This window comes from Osmerus eperlanus, chromosome 13 (genome assembly GCF_963692335.1).
Source record: "Osmerus eperlanus chromosome 13, fOsmEpe2.1, whole genome shotgun sequence".
Classification (NCBI taxonomy): Eukaryota; Metazoa; Chordata; class Actinopteri; order Osmeriformes; family Osmeridae; genus Osmerus; species Osmerus eperlanus.
In genome coordinates, this window is record NC_085030.1 from 5,851,517 (window position 1) to 5,875,720 (window position 24,204).

Genomic DNA, 24,204 nt, shown 5'->3' on the forward strand with positions numbered 1-24,204 from the left:
CCTCTCCCTCCATGATTGCACTGGTTCCTTGCCCGGCTCTGTGTTCTCCTGAGTTTGAGGCCCCTCTGGTTGTGTTCCACTGGGTTCTGCTCCTTACGACACAACAAAGTTCGAGGTTGTCTCAACACATTCCCCGTTCGGAGGTCGTTAGGCTCAAGGCTCCACGAACAAATAACCCACAAGGTAGATCTCCTCCATAAAAAAACCCACACACAATTTACTGCATCTGTCACTCACAAAGTCTGTGAAATGTTTCCCCTTCTCATGAAAAGTCCTGTGTTTTATTTTGCATTCCAAGATGGCGGTTTGGTTTATCAAAGTGCACATTTATCAAAAAGGCCATAAGGTTTAGTGAGCAGTCTATAAAAAAAATGAATATGTTGTGATTCATCCTCGTTTCTCCACCTGAGCACCTTGGCACCTAGAGGGTCAGGGAAGTGCACCATCGTCATCTCCATTACTGTCATCCCCATCACTGTCATCCCCATCACTGTCATCCCCATCACTGTCATCCCCATCATCATCCCCATCACTGTCATCCCCATCACTGTCATCCCCATCACTGTCATCCCCATCATCATCCCCATCACTGTCATCCCCATCACTGTCATCCCCATCACTGTCATCCCCATCGTCATCTCCATCACTGTCATCCCCATCGTCATCCCCACCTCTGTCATCCCCATTGTCATCTCCATCACTGTCATCCCCATTGTCATCTCCATCACTGTCATCCCCATCGTCATCCCCATCACTGTCATCCCCATCGTCATCTCCATCATCATCCCCATCACTGTCATCCCCATAGTCATCTCCATCACTGTCATCCCCATCGTCATCCCCACCTCTGTCACTCTTGTCTGGCTGTCCTGTAGATGTGAGGGCCACATCACACCTCTCTGTGCATTCTTACCTGATGTTGTTCCGTATGCTGCTTCATTAAGGCCAGAGAATAAAAGCTAGAGAGAAAAACAGAAACAGGAACAAAAACTAAAAGAATAGAAGGATTTAAAACAACGACCACAAACAGAAACAAACAAATAGAGAAAGGAGGGAAAGTGTTATTCTGAAAGTTGAACCGGGACAGGACAGTGCATGTTCAATCATCAGAAGATCTGCAGGAGAGCGCTTCTACCTTCTCCTCTATGTCCTTGATTTGTTTCTTCTGCGTCTCAATCCTGTCTTCCAGCTCTCTGATCCTCTGGAAGAGAAAGAGAAACCACACCAGACCCTGAGCTTCATCTGCCCAGGGAGAGCACGAGCAGCAACACTCCACATGGACCCAGGTGACCATCAGAGCCACAACACCAGAAGATACACAGTATAACATACCAGGAGTACCTAGTTCTAGGACTTGCTTGGTTGGACCTTGCCCATCCATTATATTTCTTTTGATTCATGAAATAAGATTATAATCTAACAATTCATTCGCTTTTTCTAAAGCTAAACGTGATCTGTCTGCCAAACCCAATGACATACCATCCTAGAACTGGCTCTAGGCAGGACACAGGACAATCAGTATGAGAAGGATTTCTACATCCGATCAACTTTTCAGCCATTGTATTCTGTAACTCCATCACCATCATTATTGAGAGCATCCGCAGAATTATTTATGGAGTCCTATATTCTTATAGTATCGTATATCATATAAGGGACATGGCTACTAAAAGGGTTTTAGGAATGTGGCCCAAAAAACGTTGGCCTATCCCAAAACTTGCTTTCCACAACGCTCCTGGTTACCGTAGACACCGTTGTGCAGCTTTATGCATGGTGGGAACTGCCATGACAACCAGCAAATAGCAACAATGGACAATGAGGGACTCCATCTTTGAGCTAAGAGACTGTAAGCTGATTTGGGGTCTAGGAAAAAGAAGATTAGAGCCTAAACCGTAGCCCTTGGTAACCCTGGTCCTGGCTGAAATGTGTCTCCCTCTCTCCCTCCGTCAGTCACTCCATCGTTCAAGACTAACACACTCGGACAGGCGTGAAATCTGTACAAATCCACGTAGGCTCAGTGAATCAGTGCAGTGATTAGGCAATCCTAAAAGTTGTGCAACACCCCTCATTGTCAACCACCGGGAACTCAGGGCTGCGTTCAAAACGAGTTCAACATCTCATTCTGTCCGCAGCACATTCGTAAGCACCCGAGGCTTAGGCCCTAACCACGGGACCATAGACCCAGCCAGGGGAGCGAGACACTGGTAGACAGCCAGTTTGGGGAGCAGAGATCAGTTTGGGGCTGCAGATACTGGTCCATAGAGATGGAGGAGAGACTGCCGAGGGAAGACCACTTTAGAAGACACTGGATCTCTCTGAAGAACACGGAATGATTTACTATAAACTCTACATCGTCACTACAGGTTAGTAGACATTTTAGCAGGTAGAATCTTATTTATACTTGTGTTGTTGTGAGAATAGGTGAGAGTAGCTGATGTAGTTTATAAAACAGTTCAAAGTTGTGGTTTCGGTTGAGGTTAGGTGTGGAGGAATGCAGAGTTGAAATGAGTGGTGTTTTAAAATCCTGGAGTGGTATTAAGGTATACACTGGTGAACACAGTGAGGGTTGGAGGGAAGTACAGGACACAATGTGCACACACACACACACACACACACACACACACTGTACACTGCATCCCTTTTATCTCTCTCTCACTCTCACACTATCTAGATCTCTCTCTCTCGCTTTCTCTCTCTCCACCCCTCTGTCTATATCCACCTACCATGGACTCTCTAAACACACAGGTATGGGCAGAGTAGGGATACTGCATCTTCTCTACGGGGCAGAGAACAGGGGGCGGGGGCAGAGAACAGGGGGCGGGGGCAGAGAACAGGGGGCGGGGGCAGAGAACAGGGGGCGGGGGCAGAGAACAGGGGGCGGGGGCAGAGAACAGGGGGCAGGGGTAGAGAACAGGGGGCGGGGGCAGAGAACAGGGGGCGGGGGCAGAGAACAGGGGGCAGGGGTAGAGAACAGGGGGCGGGGGCAGAGAACAAGGGGCGGGGGTAGAGAACAGGGGGCGGGGGCAGAGAACAGGGGGCGGGGGCAGAGAACAGGGGGCGGGGGCAGAGAACAGGGGGCAGAGAACAGGGGGCAGGGGGCAGAGAACAGGGGGCAGAGAACAGGGGGCAGGGGGCAGAGAACAGGGGGCAGAGAACAGGGGGCAGAGAACAGGGGGCGGGGCTTACCTGGTACGCCTGCTGTAGGAGCTCCATGCGCTCCTGCAGGATCTGACTGTCAAACTGGCGGCTCTGCCTGAGTATCTGTCTCCGCAGCTTTTCCACGGCTAGCCTCAGCTCCTCCCTCTGCCTGTCTGACAGGGACTCCGCCACCGCCGCCCCCGGCTCCTGCTGCAGAGCTCTATACAGGGTGGCCTCCAGCTCCTCGATCCTCTGTCAGGCCCGCGTGCACACACACACACACACACATACAGACACACGCACATGCGCCCGGGTGCGCAAGCATGCCCGCACACAAGAACACACACATGCACATCCATACAAACACACACACACACACACATACCACTGTGACCATGGCAGAAATGGAGAACACTGTTCCACTGTATATTGATTGTCCAAAACATGTTGTGCGTTGTGTGGTAACCAGAAAGTCATGACTACAGTCCCAAAGTCATTACTTTGTAAGCATGCGTTGGAGAAAGCTTGACGTGCCTATGAGAGGTTTACTTTGGCAGCGCATTTGGTTGTCACGCAAACAAAACACGGTAGCTTTGGTCGACCTCAACATAGAGTGGAACTGATGCACCGACAACAACAGAGACATACACACCAAATAAAACATGATAAAGAGAGAGTGATGCTGTGTTCCACACAGTGGCTGCTTCCTGCTTTCATCAGAAGTGACAGTGAGGGGAAAACAAAACAAATGGACTTGTCATGCCCTCATTCCTTACTAACCTATCTATACTGGGGTGTATCTGTAACTAAGGCCTCAACACATTTATTGTCAGGCTGAAGTCTAAAATTCGAATTCATGGCAATTCCATCATTATGTTGTTTAGATATGATTAGCATGAGGTTATTACAGGTGTAGTTGACCGAAACATCTTTGTTAATATCTTGTTTATGTCAGATTAGGACTGCATTCGACAGCTAAGATGCCCCAGCGCGAGAGAGTGCTCTCTCTGGTCTGCAGTGTTCAGCCCGTCTGGGCAGGTCAAAGATGCAGTATCCCAACAGCATGAAGGCAAACACATCACATCAAAGCACTGCTCACCTGCGTCTGGGATGTGGGACGGGAGGAGAGCTTGTATGGGTGCTTGTAACCTGTCTTTATAAGCAGCTAAAGGTCATGCCATAGAAAGCAATGTCTCTAATAGTCTATACAATGTCTGTGATATTATGATGTATGTAGTTTGTGTTAAATGCTGAGTGTGTGTGAGACTGTAGACTGTTGTGTTTGTGCGTTGGACTGAAGTCCTCTTGGGAGAAGGAGGGTACAGGGCAGAGCTATCCCATCATGCCCTGGGCTCGTACCATGTAGGCCTGATCCAGAGCCTGCTTCCTGTAGTCTAGTTCCTCCTCCAGGAAGCCCTTCTGCTTACTGAACAGGTCCTGGAAGTGACATCGCACACGGCAGGATATGGCATCACAACAAACAAACATGTTAACGTTTCTGATCCGAACTCAGCTGATTGAAAGGTGTGTTTCTCGTTGTGTTTATACAGGCCATGTGGATGTCTGATCAGAGACCAGTTCCTGAGTCCCTCTCACCTTGTCATTCTCCAGGTCAATCATCTTCTGGGTCAGGGCTGCTTCAGTGGTGTCAATCTGCTTCAGCCACTGAAAGTGATGAAAGTGAAAATTGACAACATCATGTATACTGGATAACGAGAACAATCGAAAAGCAAGAAAATGACTCTCTGTACTGTAGGTCGTGCTCAGTGGCACAGCTAGTCCACAGAAACTGCCTTGTTGTTCCCCATTCCGCTAATCTACACGGCAAACTAAAGACACACCAAACTCTCTGAGCCAGGTGACGGGGTTTAGAAGTGTGGCAGTTGCCTTGGGCCTTAGCTGTGCTCTAGACAGACGCGTGAGGAGGGGCAGGATCTGAGGCTGACCTTCTCACACAGAGACAGCACCGTGCCCGCCTGGATCACCACCACCTGCTCCTCGTTACGAAGATTCTGGGGGGGGAGGGGGGGAGGAAGAGGAGAAGGCAGAGCCATGTCAGAATGGATGTACGCTCAGTGTCTTTGCAGAGGGAGGAGAGGTGAGGGGGGTCCCAGAGGGAGGAGAGGTGAGGGGGGTCCCAGAGGGAGGAGAGGTGAGGGGGGTCCCAGAGGGAGGAGAGGTGAGTCCCAGAGGGAGGAGAGGTGAGGGGGGTCCAGAGGGAGGAGAGGTGAGGGGGGGTCCCAGAGGGAGGAGAGGTGAGTCCCAGAGGGAGGAGAGGTGAGGGGGGTCCCAGAGGGAGGAGAGGTGAGGGGGGGTCCCAGAGGGAGGAGAGGTGAGGGGGGTCCCAGAGGGAGGATAGGTGAGGGGGGTCCCAGAGGAAGGAGAGGTGAGGGGGGTCCCAGAGGGAGGAGAGGTGAGGGGGGTCCCAGAGGGAGGATAGGTGAGGGGGGTCCCAGAGGAAGGAGAGGTGAGGGGGGTCCCAGAGGAGGAGAGGTGAGGGGGGGTCCCAGAGGGAGGAGAGGTGAGGGGGGTCCCAGAGGGAGGAGAGGTGAGGGGGGTCCCAGAGGAAGGAGAGGTGAGTCCCAGAGGAGGAGAGGTGAGTCCCAGAGGGAGGAGAGGTGAGGGGGGTCCCAGAGGGAGGAGAGGTGAGTCCCAGAGGGAGGAGAGGTGAGGGGGGTCCCAGAGGGAGGAGAGGTGAGGGGGGTCCCAGAGGGAGGAGAGGTGAGTCCCAGAGGGAGAGAGGTGAGGGGGGTCCCAGAGGGAGGAGAGGTGAGGGGGGTCCCAGAGGGAGGAGAGGTGAGGGGGGTCCCAGAGGGAGGATAGGTGAGGGGGGTCCCAGAGGAAGGAGAGGTGAGGGGGGTCCCAGAGGGAGGAGAGGTGAGGGGGGTCCCAGAGGGAGGATAGGTGAGGGGGGTCCCAGAGGAAGGAGAGGTGAGGGGGGTCCCAGAGGGAGGAGAGGTGAGGGGGGGTCCCAGAGGGAGGAGAGGTGAGGGGGGTCCCAGAGGGAGGAGAGGTGAGGGGGGTCCCAGAGGAAGGAGAGGTGAGTCCCAGAGGGAGGAGAGGTGAGGGGGGGTCCCAGAGGGAGGAGAGGTGAGGGGGGGTCCCAGAGGGAAGAGAGGTGAGTCCCAGAGGGAGGAGAGGTGAGGGGGGTCCCAGAGGGAGAGAGGTGAGGGGGGTCCCAGAGGGAGGAGAGGTGAGGGGGGTCCCAGAGGGAGGAGAGGTGAGGGGGGTCCCAGAGGAAGGAGAGGTGAGGGGGGGTCCCAGAGGGAGGAGAGGTGAGGGGGGTCCCAGAGGGAGGAGAGGTGAGGGGGGTCCCAGAGGGAGGAGAGGTGAGGGGGGGTCCCAGAGGAAGGAGAGGTGAGGGGGGTCCCAGAGGGAGGAGAGGTGAGGGGGGTCCCAGAGGGAGGAGAGGTGAGGGGGGTCCCAGAGGAAGGAGAGGTGAGGGGGGTCCCAGAGGGAGGAGAGGTGGAGGGGGGTCCCAGAGGGAGGAGAGGTGAGGGGGGTCCCAGAGGGAGGAGAGGTGAGGGGGGTCCCAGAGGGAGGAGAGGTGAGGGGGGGTCCCAGAGGGAGGAGAGGTGAGGGGGGGTCCCAGAGGGAGGAGAGGTGAGGGGGGTCCCAGAGGGAGGAGAGGTGTGAGGGGGGTCCCAGAGGGAGGAGAGGTGAGGGGGGGTCCCAGAGGGAGGAGAGGTGAGGGGGGTCCCAGAGGGAGGAGAGGTGGGTCCTCTCACCCCGTTGTCTCCCAGGATGTCAGCTTCTTCATCAGCTCGGGAATGATCACGTCCTTCAAAAGAGAGGAGACTTCTGTTAACACACTGATGGAGAGAGAGACAGCGAGAGAGAGAGAGAGAGAGAGAGAGAGAGAGAGAGAGAGAGAGAGAGAGAGACAGCGAGAGAGAGAGAGAGAGAGAGAGAGAGAGAGAGAGAGAGAGAGAGAGAGAGAGAGAGAGAGAGAGAGAGAGAGAGAGAGAGAGAGAGGTGTGTGTGCTTCCTTGATGAAGTAGATCTAGCAAGCTGCTGCGTGTGTGACTGTGTGAATGACTGTGTGTGCGTGCATGCGCTACCTTGACGCCCTCCTGGTGACAGTAGACCTGCAGGGCGCTGCTGCTGTTCTCTGGGAAGGCTGCTGACATGTGGAGGCTCAGGCCTGGGGACCTGCGCTCCCTCTCCTAGAGGGACAGCACACAGTTACTGCATCTCACACACACACTGTATATCTCTCTCTCACACACACACACTGTATATCTCTCTCTCACACACACACACTGCATATCTCTCTCGCACACACACACACTGTATATCTCTCTCACACACACACACACTGTATATCTCTCTCTCACACACACACACACACACGCACAGTCTCTCTCTCTCTCTCTCTCTCTCTCTCACACAGACACACACACACACACACGCACAGTCTCTCTCTCTCTCTCTCTCACACAGACACACACACCGAGATCTCTCACCCATACATCACCCTTTCAGTGTTTCTCTTCCACTCTCTCTCTCACACACATAACTCAGCCTAACTTGACCACTCTGACCACAGACTTAGGTAGTGTTATGGTCATTGCTCGTAAACACTGAGTGTGATATGGTGTGGTAGCTGAGATGTGACCGTGTGGATAATGAAGATGGCGTACTTACATCATGGGAAATGAGAGAGCGCGTTTCTATCAACATGAGGTGGGAAATAAGAGGAGTTGAAAATAAAATGCCAAACAAAGCAGTAGGGCTCAATAAAATAGTGTTCATCCCTGTGAGGCCCTGCTAAGATGATGACTCATCTTACGGACAGGCTTTATGATGTCATCAAAAAGAGACAAAAGTGCCAGTTCTGGTAAAAAAAACAGACCTTCAGCAAAGTGTACAGGGGTAATGGTGCACCCATTCATATGATGATGTCACTCCTGAAATTGCAGTTTATTGGGAATGACATGAATAGAAAGTGCCATCAAATTGTGCTGACATGACATGTGATGGAAATGATGTAATTGTTTTGAAGGACAACTTAAATCAAACTTGAAAACAACCACATGCAGGGAGGAGACAAATGAACGAAGATGAAGTGGATAGTGAACTTAAATATGTTTTATTCCATTAAAAATTCATCTTCATCTCGCTTGAGACAACATTCTTGTACAACGTTCAACGTAAAAAGACAAATGTTCCTGGTCTGGTTGGGAAGGCAAGGCAAGGCCGAAACATGCAAAACAAACAAATATCAGTACACACAGATAAGAAAGTGTGTGTGTGTGCGTCTTCCTTCAGAGTGTGAATGAGTGTATGGGGCTGGGGCTGGTCACTGTATGTAGGTTTTGCGTCGAGACTGGAGTCCGCTGTCTCCCCCTGGTGGTAGTTTGATGGTAGTGCACTCTCTTACTTCCAGCTCCAACACCCGGAACTCCAGCAGCTCGTTCTGGTCCCGGGCATCCTGAACCTCAGCCTGCAGTTTGGACTCTCCCTGCTGCAACACACACATCTGCATACACACACAATATATTTGACAACAAATACATAATCCACACAAACCAATGCTTCTGTTGTGTGTGAAGCACACAACATAAAACTATGTGAAACATACACACTCAACGGCTCAATGATAAGTCACTTTTATACTCATGTACCACAGGAAGAGCGTAGTACAGAGGCAGGAAGTACCTTCTCATGGAGCTCCTGATTGGTCCTGATGAGATACTGCTTCTCCTCCACCCATTTGGAGTCCTGCCACCAATCACACAGAAACACAAGATCACAAGGAGGAAGAGGCCAAACCAGCCATACTAAGACTCTTAGTATGTACGCTATAAAATGCTCACATCCCTTAAGGTTTCCATACCCGCGGACCCAATGCACAAGAGAAATGAAACACAATTCTGAATGTTACAAGTGAACACCTGACACACAAACACACATACAAACATTCCATATGGCTGTAACACTGTTTTATTGCACCAAGGGGGAAAAATGAAATGAAATCTGTCCACCACCAGAAAGAAACAGTCTGACATGAATACATGGAAACAACATGCTGGAGACGCGAGAGGCAGAAACAAACGGCCAACGAGGTAGGAACAGAGTGTTCATGAAAAACAGGCAGTGCAGAAACAGGCAGTTTCCAATCGTAAAATTGTGAACAAGTGAAACAAGCAACATGTGGTAAAACAGGCAGTAAGCATGCACTTGGAGGTGATCCATGCAACAGACAGAACAGAGAATGTTTGAAGAGATAAAAGAGAAGGATAGCTGGTATAAATGCTGACACTAATCAGAAACGTTGCACCATCTGTTGATCTTCATTGGTTTAGTCCTAAGCGGTTAGAACAACTTTTAAAATTTAAATTAAGTCACTGACTAGCATTTATAAATGAATACAAACTAAAATTTCACTGTTTACATTCTGTTTAGAGTCATGTTTGTCAACAATGATCTTTACGTCATAAGATCATTTGCATGTAGTATCTATGAATGAGCTGGTGATCAATAGCTGAAACACTGATGGTTCTCTCTCTTCTCCAGAGTCGATAGACCAAAACAGAAACAGGGATGAAAGGAGATCTGACAGAGACAGGGGGCGGGGCATGCCGGCGCAGAGCTGTGACATCATCGGTGTGACATCACAGGATTCTGCGGCAGATCCTGTCTGCGTAGAGCCAGGCCAGAAGCAAAGTCGTCAGACAGACAAGGAGCAGGGCCAATGAGAGAGGAGCCAGGGACTTTTTCTCCCTGCCCTTTTTCTCTTTTACCTGCCCCCTCTCGGCCAGGGCTTTCTCCAGGTCGGAGATCTTGGCCTGGCAGCCAATCAGATCCGCCTGCAGCTGCTCCCGCGTCTGTGGGAGGGGACAGGGACAACCAATCATAGACCATGAACATTCACTCTGCAGGTATTCAACTGTTTGTTCAGCATTCTTTTTATTCTAAATAATAAAAAAACATTTTTGGGGGAAAATTTACTTCCGTGGCAATCAGCCTGACTTTGTCATCATTTACCCTGGTCTCTTGTGTGTAGAGTGTACAGTCGGCAGGTTTGGGATCAGTGAAGGGGTTGTGTATAGAGTGGACAGTGAGTTGATACGAGGTAGCAGGAAGTGGGAGGAGTCAGCTCACCCTGGCCTCCCGCTCCGCGTCCAGCGAGCCCCCGGTCTGTTCCTGCAGGAGGGCGTACGCCCGCTGCAGCGCCTGGTACTCTCTGGTCAGCTGACGGAAACGAAGCTCCGCCTCCTCGCGAGACACACCCTGCACACAGCACGGGGTTACACACACACACCCTGCACACAGCACGGGGTTACACACACACACACCCTGCACACAGCACGGGGTTACACACACACACCCTGCACACAGCACGGGGTTACACACACACACGCGCACACACACACACACACACAAGAGAGGGGGGAAGAGAGAACGAGGAGAGAGGGAGTAAGGGGTGGTGGAGAGGTGAGGAGAGAGGGATGGAGGAGAAGGGGGACAAATAGAGCAGAGAGGGAAGAGAGAGAGAGATGGTGGAGAAGGGAAGAAAGAGATGGATAATAAAGAGATAAGAGAGGGATGAGGATCGTACGTCTTCCAGGTCCTCCTCAGGGGTAGCAGGGGTGCGGTCTGTGAGGTCAGTGTTGTAGGAGGTCAGCGAGGACGTCTCAGAATCCACCGACTCCTCGTCAAATCCAAAATATGTCTCCACAACATGCCTCTGTAAGACAGGAGGGAAGGGAGAGGAGAGAGGGAAGCTGTTATTCGCCGCAGTAATCAAGCACAACATCAGCAGGCAATTAGATGGCACGGTGCGACTCGCTTCACAACACAAACATTTACAGACATAAACACACACACACAGCTCAAACAGGCACACAATTGCAATACTAAGCATAGATGACAGAGCAGTATCCCTCCATCTCCAGCACTGCACACACGTGAAACAAACGTTTACATCCCTGACGACCTGAAACCATATCTCGCTTGGCATTGTTCTCCTCAAACATGTTCTATCTTGTATCTACACTTCTATACCAGAGATAGTTCACTAATGGCAAGGCGTCCGATACACTTCCGTTGCTCTGAATTCTAAATTCCCCTCAAGGAAGTTCTCACCATCGTGCTTGTAGGTCATTTCCTGGCACCCGGAGAAGTAGAGGCAGACGAGAGCGCAGAGGCAGACGAAGGAGGAGAGGTAGAGGACCAGGTACAGATACTCTGTCATGTCTGTTCTAGAACACTCCACACACCTTGCCCCACCTAGACACGCCACTGACTCACTGCGGTACTGTCACGCCTTCGGTTTGTGGGCATGTGTCACACGCTAAACAGACAGAGGGAGACAGTATGGCGACATCCACTTCAACCGAGCAATCTTCGGTCTGCGGTCCTGTGCTCCCAGTAGGAACCGTCCCAGTTCAGGAGTCCTGTTCCCAGTGTCCCAGGATGTCTATGTGCGAGGCGGTCCGTGTGTGCCAGTCTCCAGTGAAGGATGGGTGAGTCGGGGAGGGAGGTTTGTATACGGTACATCTTCCGACTCCTCCCCCTCCTCTCCTAGCAACATAATTAACTCCACAAACTCCCCTAACAATCCAGCCAATTATCATAATTACGCCACCTGTGCACAAACACACGACTCGACGAATCATCTCGCTCACGTTGACAACAACATCAAGAGTCTTCCGCTTGTCTCTCCTCCTGTCTTTATACACAGAACACAGACTCGGAGAACGACCGGTGACTAAGTGTGTGTCGTGTTTAGCTGTTTAGGTAGACTGTTGCTCTGACTCTGCATGTGGACGAGAGTGGTGTGTGTGTGTGTACGCGTGAGTGCATGTCATTTAAAAGCAGAACAAACAGGTACTCGTTTGTGAGTGAAGCTCTCCTTGTTCCCTCCTGAGACCAATTAGAAACACACACACACACACACACAACAAACCACACCACTAGACAATTGGCAGAATTAGACAGAACCAACTCGTAAGCCCAACAGGGAAGGCCGGTTGCTTAGTGACATTACCACTGGAGCAGCAAGCTATGACCAGTCACACACACACATGTTCACACACACACACACACACACACACACGTACACAACAGAGAAGACGACTAAAACTGTAAGATAAAATGGTGAAAGTATCACGCGCGCGTGTCCACACACACAGACAGCAGTAGTCTCTTACTTTGGGCATTTTCACATTTTTCCTCCTGTTCTTCTTGTTGATCAGCAGTCTGTCCCGTTCCTGAGAGGACAACAGAGGAGAAACCAGCCCTGTCAGCCAGGTGAAGCTGACCTGAGCACCTTCTCTGACTCGTCAAACCCAAACCAAACCAAATCAAAACATCATCCAAAGGCAGAGGGTTGTGGCAGTACAATCTAATGATTTTAGAGTTAAGGTTTGCCAAAAGTCTCACAATGGTGGACCAGACCTTAGGATTGACAGTTCAAGGAGGACACCTGGACCCAGAACTAGTTCATTCATGAACTAACCACTTAGTTCAACCACTTTAATCAGTAACAAGGAGCCTCAGCCTAAGAATCAAAACACACTTAATGAATGAATTAGTAGGAACTGATTAGCTGATTGCAACCATGGAGGAGTGGGAGAGGGTGTGAGGAGGGCGTGAGAGGTGTGACAGATAGAGAAAGAGAGAGGGGTGAAAGAAAGACAAAAAAAAGTTAGGAAAGCAAAAATAGTCCAAAGAGGAGAGAGAGGGAGAGGTTACAGGGTATGAGTGGGAGCTCAAGAGTGGAAAGGCACTCCAACCTGGCAACCCGGCACCTTCGTTGGACGTCCTCTGACAAGGACATCATTAAGACACAGACTCTTTCTAGAACAACTGGCCGTGTCAAGCTGACCTGCGTGAGCTCGTCGATGAGGCCCCGTTGCTCGGCAACCTGCAGCTTGAGGAACTCCACCTCCTGCTCCTCGTGGGCGTGGCTCAAGTCCGTCAGCGAGGTGGGCCGCTTCAGAGGGTTCTGCTGGGATTGAGGAGGCGGGGGGGGGCGCGACTGCACCTTCTCCTTCTGGGGGGGGGGGGGGGGGGGGAAGAGAGAGAGAGAGAGAGAGAGAGAGAGCGCAGAAAGGGAGGAAGTGAGGTTGCTCTCTGGGTCTTGTCAGCAAAACAGTGTCCTCGGAGACCACTAGAGGACTCCATTACCCACCATTCCTTTCAAAAAAAAAATGTATTCATGCATTTTAAATTCTTTGCCTATGCCCTATGGCTTATCATCAGGTCAGGCCAGTGGACAAGAAAGGTAAGGAGAGAGTCAAAGGAGAGAGCGAGAGAGCGGTAGCCATGTCCCCCACGCACCATCTCTGCGTTCTGCCGGCTCAGGTTCTTCAGCTTCTCCTCCATGCGCTGCAGCGTCTGGAGCAGGTCCTCGTTCTTCTTGGACATGCGCTTGTTCTTCTCAAACAGCGGCTTCATCTGACTCTCGGCCTCGCGCACCCGTTTAACCTGAGAGAGGGAGGGGGGGAAAGAGAGAGAGAGAGGTATAACCAGGGAGTGAGAGAGAAGACAGAGAGATACAGAGGGAGAGAGAGAGAGACAGAGAGTGAGTTAGTGAGTGAGGAAGCGTTTGAACATGACAGAGATAAAAGATTGCTGCGAGAGTTCAGACACTAGTAGTATCCTGTCCCGACCAGCAGAGCAGGAGGGCATGTTGCCGTTCCTCACCAGCTCGTTCCTCTCGTCCGCCAGGAGGGTGTTCCGGTCTTCCAGCTTCCTGATGACCGAGTGCAGCTCGGCTATCTTCAGCTGGAACCTCCTCATATCCCTCTCTTCCACCTCCTGAGGGAGAGAGGGAGGGCCGAGAGAGAGTCACTGACAGTGGGAGAGCGAGTAAGAAACGGTGTGTGTGCGGGAGAGAGAGAGAGAACGAGCGAGCGTACCTGGTTGTTGGGGTGCTCGGGGCTGTCCCCCAGGGGGGGTGCCACCTCTCTCTTGGGGCTGCCGTGGTGCTTCTCTGCCTCCCGGACGTGGCCCAGCTGCTCATCCAGAGCCTGGTTTTGGAGCTGCAGCTTCTGGGCGTAGCCTGCCTGCGCGCCCAGCTCCCTCTCCAGGGCCGCCACCACGCGGTCCTTCCCCTTCAACTCGTCCATCTGGGGGGGGGGGGGGGGAGGGGGAAAATCTCTGTCTCTCGGCAGTCCTTGCTCTCTAAGTCATGAGGACGGTTGTCAGACCTCGTAGTTCGACCTAAATAATTCATCGATTCATCTCGCCCCTTCATCCCTTCCTCACCTGCCTCTTTCTTTCTTACTTCCTCCCTTTCTTACTTCTTTTTCTCTCCCCCTCCACCTTCCCCTCTCTCTCTCTCTGTGTTACCTGTTACTACACTTTCATCCCCCTTTTTCACAACTGAATGAAACCCTCTCCTGTCTCTCTCGTCACGAGCGCAGACGACGGTTGAGGCGTGACTGGTTGTGGTCGTGGTCAGCTGACTCACCACGCGACGGATGTCTCTCTCACAGTCTCGCTTGATGCGGTTCACCTCATCCTGGTGCTGCTGGTAGGCTGTTCGGAGATCGGCTGCTTTGGCCTTGTCTGCCTGCAGCGTGTTGGCCAGAGCCTCCTCCGCCTGCTTCCTGGCAGTCTTCTGCTCCAACACCTGGACACACACACACACACACACAGACACATTAGCAGAGTCATTAGAGAATATATTGCAATCTATAACATAGTTATAGTTATATTTCTATATATAATAGTTACTAACACACACTTTCTCCATGCTCACCCACACATGCACCCACCCATCCATCCACCTCTTTCATCCATCCATCCACCCACACTTCCATCCCTCCACCTATCCCTCCCTCCCTTCACCTCCTGCTGCAGTTTGAGCCTCTCCCCGTCGAAGGCCCGCCGGGCCTCCTCCCTGGCCTCCCCCAGCAGGGCGCTCTTCAGCTTGTCGGCCGCCCCGTCCCGCAGGGCGGTGACCAGGCCCTGCAGGCGCTGCAGCTCGCCGTCGCGGATCTTGATGCTGCGGGCCAGCTCCGCCTCGTGCTGCCGGGCCAGGGCCTCGCGGCCGCACGCCAGCTCGCGCAGCTTCTCCTCGTGCATCTTGGCGCGCAGGTCGGTCAGCGCCACGGCGTGCTTGTGCTGCTCCAGCTCCCGCGCCTGCCGCTGCTCCTGGAGGCGCTCGCGCAGCTTGGACACCTGGGGGGGGGGGGGGGGAGGAGGGGGGGGTTGAGATTATCTCACCTTCCTCCGTCGTCAACCGTTTACGGCATGATCCTAATCCTACCCACTCCTCCCCCCTCCTCCTCGCCTTCCCTTTTTCCTCCTCCCCCTTCCTGTTCCTGCTTCTCCCTCCTCCTCCTCCTCCTCCTACCTTGCCCCTCTCCTGCTGCAGCTCGATCTGGATGTCCGTCAGCTTGATCCGCAGCTCCTCATTGGCTGTCTGGGCTGAGTCCGCCATCGCCTCCGGTTTCCTTCCCTTCTTAAGGGGCGGGGCCGAAGGGTTTGGGGTCGATGACATCGTCCTGGCGCCGGAGCGATTGGAGGAGGTGGAGGAGAGTCAGGCGATGCTCTTCCTCCTCACGGGGACAACCCAGCACACCTTCATCATCATCATCCTCCTCCTCTACATCCCTTCACTCTGGGCTCCCCAGTCCTGTGGAGGGATGAGATAGACAGGTCAGTCACTGGGGGGGGGGGGGGGGGGTGGGAGAGAGAGAGAGAGAGCCTTATCATCATCAATCCCATCAGTTAAACACACCAGCAGAGGCCCGTCTTACACTTTTTATTTTCTTTAAGCATTCACACACACACACGCACAAACACACACACACACACACACACACACAGACTCACAGTCCATTTATCATAATCCAACTCCCTCTCCCCAGCATGTTTAGAGGCTCCGTTGTGCGTGGAAATATGTCTAGGCCAGCCAGCTTGAGCCCCACACCTCCACCCACACAGCTACCCTCTACTGGCACTCAGAGTGTATGTCTGTGTCTGTGTGTGTGTGCGTGTGTTTGTGCTCAATAACCTCAAAGGCAGGTTCTAATAAGGTAGTCACTTGTCAGCCATGTTGCACTGTTGTTCTGCTGCTGTCTTGGTACGGCTTTACAGATGTCCCTGTAGTCGAGGTACAGTAGCTGTGACCTTAAACCTGTCTAGATTCATAAAACACTGTGTAACCGAGGTAGGCCTCGACGTTCTGCTGAGGTTGAAATCAATAATGCAAAATGAAGGTCGCTGAAGCATCACGACAGCATGCTTCTCCTCGCTCTTTCTCTCACCAACGCGCGCGAGCATGCACGGCAGCACTCACACCAGATGGCAGCAATCGTTACCCAAGGCAAACCCCTGCCCTTAAAACTCCACCTTCTACAGCAAAGGATCTTGGGAAGGAAGGAAAAGAGCCTCGCACACAAACACCCAAACCCACACACACACACACACACAAAGACCTGTGCATGACAAAACACACACGCAGCGCACTGACTTCTTTATCTAGAGTCCACTGCATGGCTGGGAGGGCAGCTGGCCCAAGATAGGAAGAGACGAACGACATAAGGCACAAAAAAGGGATGGATGTGGAAAAGGAAGAGAAGGAAAGGACTGAAGACAGGAGGGCGAGCAGGGAGCTGGAGCACCACCCTGGAGAGACCAGAGGGGGGCAGTCACAGGATGAATACGTCCGTGTGCCCCCCTCCCCTTCCTCCCCTCCTGCCCTACATACCCCACCTCCAGCCCCATCAGACAGCGCGATGATGTCACGGAGCAGAGCGGAGGAGAGCGGTGATCTCACTCCCATTCAACCAGAGAGGAGAGAGAGAGAGAGAGAGAGAGAGAGAGAGAGAGAGATGAGAGAGAGAGAGAGAGAGAGAGAGAGAGAGAGAGAGAGAGAGAGAGTGAGAGAGAGGGGAGAGAGGGAAGGAGAGAGACAGAGAGAGAAAGTGGGGGGGAGTGAGAGAGATAGATAAACATTCATACTGAGTGCAAATAGCACAGATATGAAAAATGAAAAGGAGCAGGCGAGAGATGCACGTTTCCACAGAGAGAGAAGAGCAACACAGAAACATGCCCACAGCCAGTCAGCAAAACAAAGAAGGATGCACAGCCTTGCACACAGACACCCATTCACACACATACACACACACATTCATTCATTTCCCTCATAGAAAGTCAATGTTTGTAAATGTAAATGTTTGGTGGATCAACCTCCCCTCCCCCCCCCCCCCCCCCCCCCACACACACACACACACACACACACACACACACCTCCGCTTCCACTGAACATGTCCATGTATGTCGCTGCCATCTCTCAGTCAAGTGTTTCAAAACCGAGGCAGGATACTATGTGCGTGTGTGTGTAAAGGGGAGGATACAAGTATACCTTGGCCTCTTTGCTTAAACCAACATCTATGAAACCTTTAATGTATACATCGATACTCCACGCGCACACACACACACACACGCACGCACCCACACATGCACACACACACACACACACACACACTTCTGCTTCTCAAGGAGGAGTGCTCAAGAGAGCAAGGACAGCCGGTCATTAATAGCAGCTATGAGAGGTCCACATGAACACAAGGGTCAGACCTGCTCCTTCACCCTGCTACCTCTGCGGAGCACACACACACCCCACCCTCCATTCTGCATCCCGTTACCAGATGCTGCCATCCCACCGGTAACAGTGGGGCTGTTTACGGTCTGGGGCAAACCAGGAATGTTAGAACAGGAAGTGCGTGAGTTTATGAGGACTAAGAACCTAACAAGCTCCTTTAATGTTAACATGAGTTGTATGCCACCAGCTCCCAGACTCAACGCTGACTTTGTCGGCCTCTGGGCTTGGTCTGACGCTAGTTAATACAGTTACCCTGACGGAAAGAAAATGGCAGTAGACGTTAAAGTACTTTTCCAGATATTGTTCCAGGTTGTTGGGCTAAGTGGATGAACGTTTAATGGACCAATATCAGAGCCTAATTGGTAGTGTTTGGGTGCTGTATGTTGGTTGTCAGTGAGGTTATGTGTGTGTATGTATGTGTGTCTATGTGTGCATAAAAATGATCCGAATGGAAGTCTGTCCATAGTCCATCTCAGGTTCAGCTGGTTTGTGAATGCTCTTAGCTGTTAACCCTTGTGTTATCTTCGGGTCATTCCGACCCATCAGTCATTGTGACCCACCGTCGTATTGCGACAAATTTACCTCATACAAAAACAAAGTGAAGCATTTTCTTTTAACTGATGGGCTGTCTCAGACCCCCCACATTGCAAAGGTTAAAAGAAAATTATTTTTATTTGTTTTTGTATTGGGTAAAATTGGGTAAACACAACGATGGTTCGTTATGAATCTTTGGGTCATGTGACCCGAAGGCAGCACAAGGGTTAAGTCCTTCTGCTCACATTTTGAGCACTGCTGCTGCTGTTTGATTAAGCTCCTTTGTCTGGTAAGCAGATTGTTACAGCGGCATGTGTGTGTGTGTGTGTGTGTGTGTGTGTGTGTGTGTGTGTGTGTGTGTGTGTGTGTCTGTGTCTGTGTGTGTGGGTGGCGGGGTGGCTGGTTTTTCTCTTTCTACCATTCCTGATACCTGAACTGAGGTTGTACACAGAAGCACAGGTCTTGGATATAGGACTGGGATACAAGACTAGGATATAGGACTGGCATATACAGTCAGACTCCATACCTGAGAAGCCTTTTTAATAACAATGCTTCCTTCATGGAAACATCTCACACCAAAACAGTTCTTAATATCCCCCTGCAGGCCTGGCCCAGGTCTATGGTGTTTACCATGTGACATTACCACTACAGGAAGTATAGAGCTGCATCAGAATGTTATGTCTAAGGGCAGTCCCAGGCATATTGCCATTTCAGACTACACTGTCTAACAGCTAACTACTTTCTGAGGGTCAGTTCAGGTCAGCTAGGCTACATTATACAGAGGCTGGTGTCTGTAGCACACAGTTTAAGCCTTGATCATAGACTGTGGTGAAATAATGTACTTTGACTATGTTCTACAGTGGCAGGTCCACACAGGTATGGCTGCTGTGTTTGGTGATCCAGTGAGGCCAGGGGAATGGACACACTCCAGTGAGGCCAGGGGAATGGACACACTCCAGCGAGGCCAGGGGAATGGACACACTCCAGCGAGGCCAGGGGAATGGACACACTCCAGCGAGGCCAGGGGAATGGACACACTCCAGCGAGGCCAGGGGAATGGACACACTCCAGCGAGGCCAGGGGAATGGACACACTCCAGCGAGGCCAGGGGAATGGACACACTCCAGCGAGGCCAGGGGAATGGACACACTCCAGTGAGGCCAGGGGAATGGACACACTCCAGTGAGGCCAGGGGAATGGACACACTCCAGTGAGGCCAGGGGAATGGACACACTCCAGTGAGGCCAGGGGAATGGACACACTCCAGTGAGGCCAGGGGAATGGACACACTCCAGTGAGGCCAGGGGAATGGACACACTCCAGTGAGGCCAGGGGAATGGACACACTCCAGCGAGGCCAGGGGAATGGACACACTCCAGTGAGGCCAGGGGAATGGACACACTCCAGCGAGGCCAGGGGAATGGACACACTCCAGTGAGGCCAGGGGAATGGACACACTCCAGTGAGGCCAGGGGAATGGACACACTCCAGTGAGGCCAGGGGAATGGACACACTCCAGTGAGGCCAGGGGAATGGACACACTCCAGTGAGGCCAGGGGAATGGACACACTCCAGCGAGGCCAGGGGAATGGACACACTCCAGTGAGGCCAGGGGAATGGACACACTCCAGTGAGGCCAGGGGAATGGACACACTCCAGTGAGGCCAGGGGAATGGACACACTCCAGTGAGGCCAGGGGAATGGACACACTCCAGTGAGGCCAGGGGAATGGACACACTCCAGTGAGGCCAGGGGAATGGACACACTCCAGTGAGGCCAGGGGAATGGACACACTCCAGTGAGGCCAGGGGAATGGACACACTCCAGCGAGGCCAGGGGAATGGACACACTCCAGTGAGGCCAGGGGAATGGACACACTCCAGTGAGGCCAGGGGAATGGACACACTCCAGTGAGGCCAGGGGAATGGACACACTCCAGTGAGGCCAGGGGAATGGACACACTCCAGTGAGGCCAGGGGAATGGACACACTCCAGTGAGGCCAGGGGAATGGACACACTCCAGTGAGGCCAGGGGAATGGACACACTCCAGTGAGGCCAGGGGAATGGACACACACAAGCTTGTTAGTGAAGCACAGATGGTCCACCTCTGGGCCACTCAAAAATACAGACCATACACACTAACACACACGCAGCCGCACACACACACACTCACAGATACACTCTCAATCCCTAATTCTTGTAAACACACACGTTGTGTAAAGTTAAATAGTGACTTGAGAGGCATGCACACCCACTAAACAAATAAAAAGGCAGATCAGTGGACTACAAGTCTGCAGCACAACTTTTATTTTTTTTATAACATCTGGACTGAACATTCCCCTGATAAGGTGATGTTCTCAAAACATACAGTACAGGTCCCTATCTCTGTTTGTCCCCCACTCTCACTCTCTCTCTCACACACACACACACAGTACAGGTTTGACGACTTAACCGCCTGTGATAAACGGCTGTCTGTGGCCTTTCCAGAGTGGGCCTGGCCCCCCTCCAATCAGAGTCTCTGAGGAGCCTGTCTGAGCCTATCACAGCTGAGCGTGTGCAGCAGAAGGCTGTAGGCAGGATGTCAGTGACCCCACACACACAGTAACTGCCTCTGACACACCCAGCCTGCCTCTAACACACCCTGCCTGCCTTTAATACACGCAGCATGCTTCTTATAATGGACCTTGCAAACACTCTCTATGTGTGTGTGTGTGTGTGTGTGTGTGTGTGTGTGTGTGTGTGTGTACGCATGTGGCTAGGTGAATGCTCTTCTAATTAGTGTGTAGGCCTAAATAACGTGGAGCGTTGGGTCGCTTACTCTCATGCTCATCATATGACTGTGTGTGTGTGTCTGCAAATACAAGCCCATCCCCTCACACAGAAATGATAGAGCAGGCAGTAATCTCATTTAGCCCGTCTCTCTCACTCTATCCTGGCATTGCTGTCTACACTGGAGCCTGCCTGAAGGCCTTACTGCAGCTACCAGACATGGTTCGAGTCATGCTGCACATATCCAGGTGATTGGAGAACTGCTGTATGTGCACAAGGATCTCTAAAGGGGGGATGAGAGAGAGAGAGAGAGAGAGAGAGAGAGAGAGAGAGAGAGAGTGGTGGGAGAAGGGCGAGTAGAGGGAGAGGGGGAAAGAGAGAGGGAAAGGGAAATAAGAAAAAGAGAAAAGAGAGCTGGGGAGAGGTTTGAGAAGTGGGTTTAGAAGCCAGTCAAATCAGATGGTTCTGACTGGAGAGAGAAGATAGAGGTGTCAGAGGCTGAGAAAATCAGCTAACCAACCCTAAAGCTGAAAGACCATGATCTACGATCACCTACAGCTCAAATTGAGTACATTCAAAACCGTAAGAAAAGATGTAGGCTATTAAAGATGGCAATATGCCAGTGTTTGCATATAATAAACACTCAAAGCAACCACGGATCATACAGTAATTACCTTCGTTATTGATGTAATGGCGTATGGATGGTGTGCTTAACGCATTCAATATGTATCCACTGACGACCCACGCAAGGCTACATTCTTAGCTCTGATACTGGCTCAATGTTGAACCGGCTAAACAGAACGGCGGAGGCTAAAATTGACTATATGGGAAGCTATATGGGAAGCATCCAGCTCTTTAAAGAGCTGTCAAATCACCCTGACTGCGTGGGATTAAGATTGGGAGGGGTAAGAGGAACCAACTAGGGGATGAAGTGTGGAGGGGGGGCGCTGCAAGTCTGACAGACGAGTGTCCACAACCACACCCTCGGCGGACGGCGTGCGGACCTCTGCAGCATCCGAGCAGTGTGCACCCCAGTCTCTCCACGTCGCTGGTTGTAATCTTTAATAAATACCCGGCGAAACTGTTTACCCTACGATTACTCTCCTTGTAAACTGCTGCCACCATGCACATGCATTTCTATATGCCAGCTAGGCCTACATAGTGCTTCGGGCGTGCAGTTCTCAAATGTTCACATCTCACCAGTAGGCTAGGCATGGTAGAGGGAAAACGGCAGATGATGTTAATAAAGACCCAGACCAAATAGGTTGTCCTTCTGCGCCATCCACCAGCTAATTCAAAATGATTTGACTAGTGGTATTATCTTCTTGGTTAAATGCATATTTCCCAACTTCCTCCTCCTACCGACATCATCTGAACCTGGACCTGTCCCACAGAACCGTAACCGCCGCAGACTACCCCTAATGACAGCTACGAAAATCTGGTAAATGACGTCAATGAACGGTGATCTGTGTGATCGGTGTAAGGCTATGAATGGACACAGTAGGCTATGCATTTAGTGAGAATATAATAGCTACCCGGATATAAGATGTTGATGGCATGCTGCAGGATTTGACATGCCTGTCAGCTGCACACCAACATTACCAAGAAGGCGAACTAAGGCGAACTAAGATCCGAACTAAGATCCGTTCGACTAGCTGCTTAGTCGAACGGATCGCAATTAACTTACTTTAAATGATGTTCCACGGCCTGTCACCTTAATACTCTATTTAATGAGATGTTGCTCTCCGGTGGATAGGTTCTACCGTTTTCCTCCACGGCGGTAACTATAATGTTCGGTGAAGAGCGCACTTCAGCGCGAGATGCTGTAGAGCACTGGGCGTTCTCTCTTTGACAGGCGGCCTGAGCGGGAGTTAGAAACTTCTCGTCATCGCAATAAGCCACTCTAATCCTTTCCACGACAGAGTAGTGACAGCTACATTAACCAAATATTGAGCAACCTCTGGAGGGAAATATTCCACTGGACCGCGTGATGGACCGGACTGGTTTGTGAATTTCTCTTTCGCACACCAAGCACGCTGCTCTCCACCCCGCCCACACACAACGTCACCTTTCTCCAAACGTGCGTGTAAAAAAAGAAAAAAAGATCAAATACCGGTGCGACGTGGACGTGGGAAAATCCGGGCGTCGTCGGTAAACGCGAAAGAGGCGCGACACCTGACTGCGTGTTCAGAAATGACAACGCTAGAGGCATGCGTGCGCCGTGCGTGCACCGTCAGAGCTAGACGGCAATGAGCTATGCAATTATGTAGGCTAAATGCCCCACAAAGACCCCCCACCACACACACACACACATGCATACACACGAGGTAATGCGGAAGGAAAACTCCTTAGTACCCTAGACTTTTCCCACTATGTAGGCTATCCCATATGACCTGCACCCAGGTAGCACAATATTCCTAACCTATGTCAGTTTCTAGTTTTTGTATTAAGTTTCTAGAGTATGTAGTGAGTGCACATCATCCCCTTTTTAGGTTTTGCAGAGGCTGGACAGTGAGAGTCTGGGTGACCTGGGCTCATGGTCGCAAAGTTGACCCTCCACCCTATACTGTACTAACACACACTGCCTGACAGTAGACAGTAAACAATAGGAGAGTGACTCCTTCCGTGTTGGTGGACCAAGTCTGTGTAGTGTGACTCTGACCCAGATACTCTGGATGGATTACTAACGCCCAAATGCTTCCTGCCTCTCCCTCTCTTTCTCTCCCCTTCTCTTTCCCCATTGGCACTGCCCCCCCCCCCCCTCTCCCCCTCTCTCGCCATCCCCCCCCTCTCCCCCCGTATCCTAGGCCGTCGATCTGAGTAGCGTTCAGCAGCAGTGCGCATCACCACACGCTTTGCTAACAGCAGCAGCATATGTGGCCCATCGCTGCAGGCCCATAGGATGCTGGGAGGGGAAGAGTGTGTGTGTGTGTGTGTGTGTGAGCATGGTACTGCTGATTGCTGAGGCCAGCATACAGACACAGATAGACGGCTAGATAAGGCATGGCAGAGGGGTGGAGGCGTGGGGTGACTGGGGTGGTATTTGGGGATGGTGTGCAGACAGAGAAACTCACCGCTTAGGAGCTCCAGCCACCACGATCGTGGATGTCTTTTGTTCAATACAGAAGTGTTTACATTAGAGTTATGATAGTCCTCTTCTCTACAGTTATTTTTCCAAACTGGAAACAACTAGCAA

The 24,204-nt window shown here is 51.8% G+C and overlaps 1 protein-coding gene across 1 annotated transcript; it reads right to left on the reverse strand.

The window, feature by feature from the left end:
* On the reverse strand, positions 1-23,263 carry jakmip1 (janus kinase and microtubule interacting protein 1). Its single transcript, XM_062476464.1, is given in 24 exon segments — positions 1-421; positions 914-990; positions 1,136-1,201; positions 3,184-3,387; positions 4,495-4,572; positions 4,732-4,800; positions 5,082-5,147; positions 6,864-6,886; positions 6,889-6,916; positions 7,197-7,301; positions 8,519-8,617; positions 8,797-8,859; positions 9,882-9,965; positions 10,243-10,371; positions 10,700-10,828; positions 12,294-12,353; positions 12,971-13,138; positions 13,426-13,572; positions 13,792-13,905; positions 14,007-14,216; positions 14,561-14,722; positions 14,941-15,273; positions 15,449-15,730; positions 22,696-23,263. Coding segments are annotated over 22 exon segments (2,535 nt in total). The 5' UTR covers positions 15,596-15,730; positions 22,696-23,263; the 3' UTR covers positions 1-421; positions 914-939.
* Between the last annotated feature and the right edge of the window lie 941 nt (positions 23,264-24,204).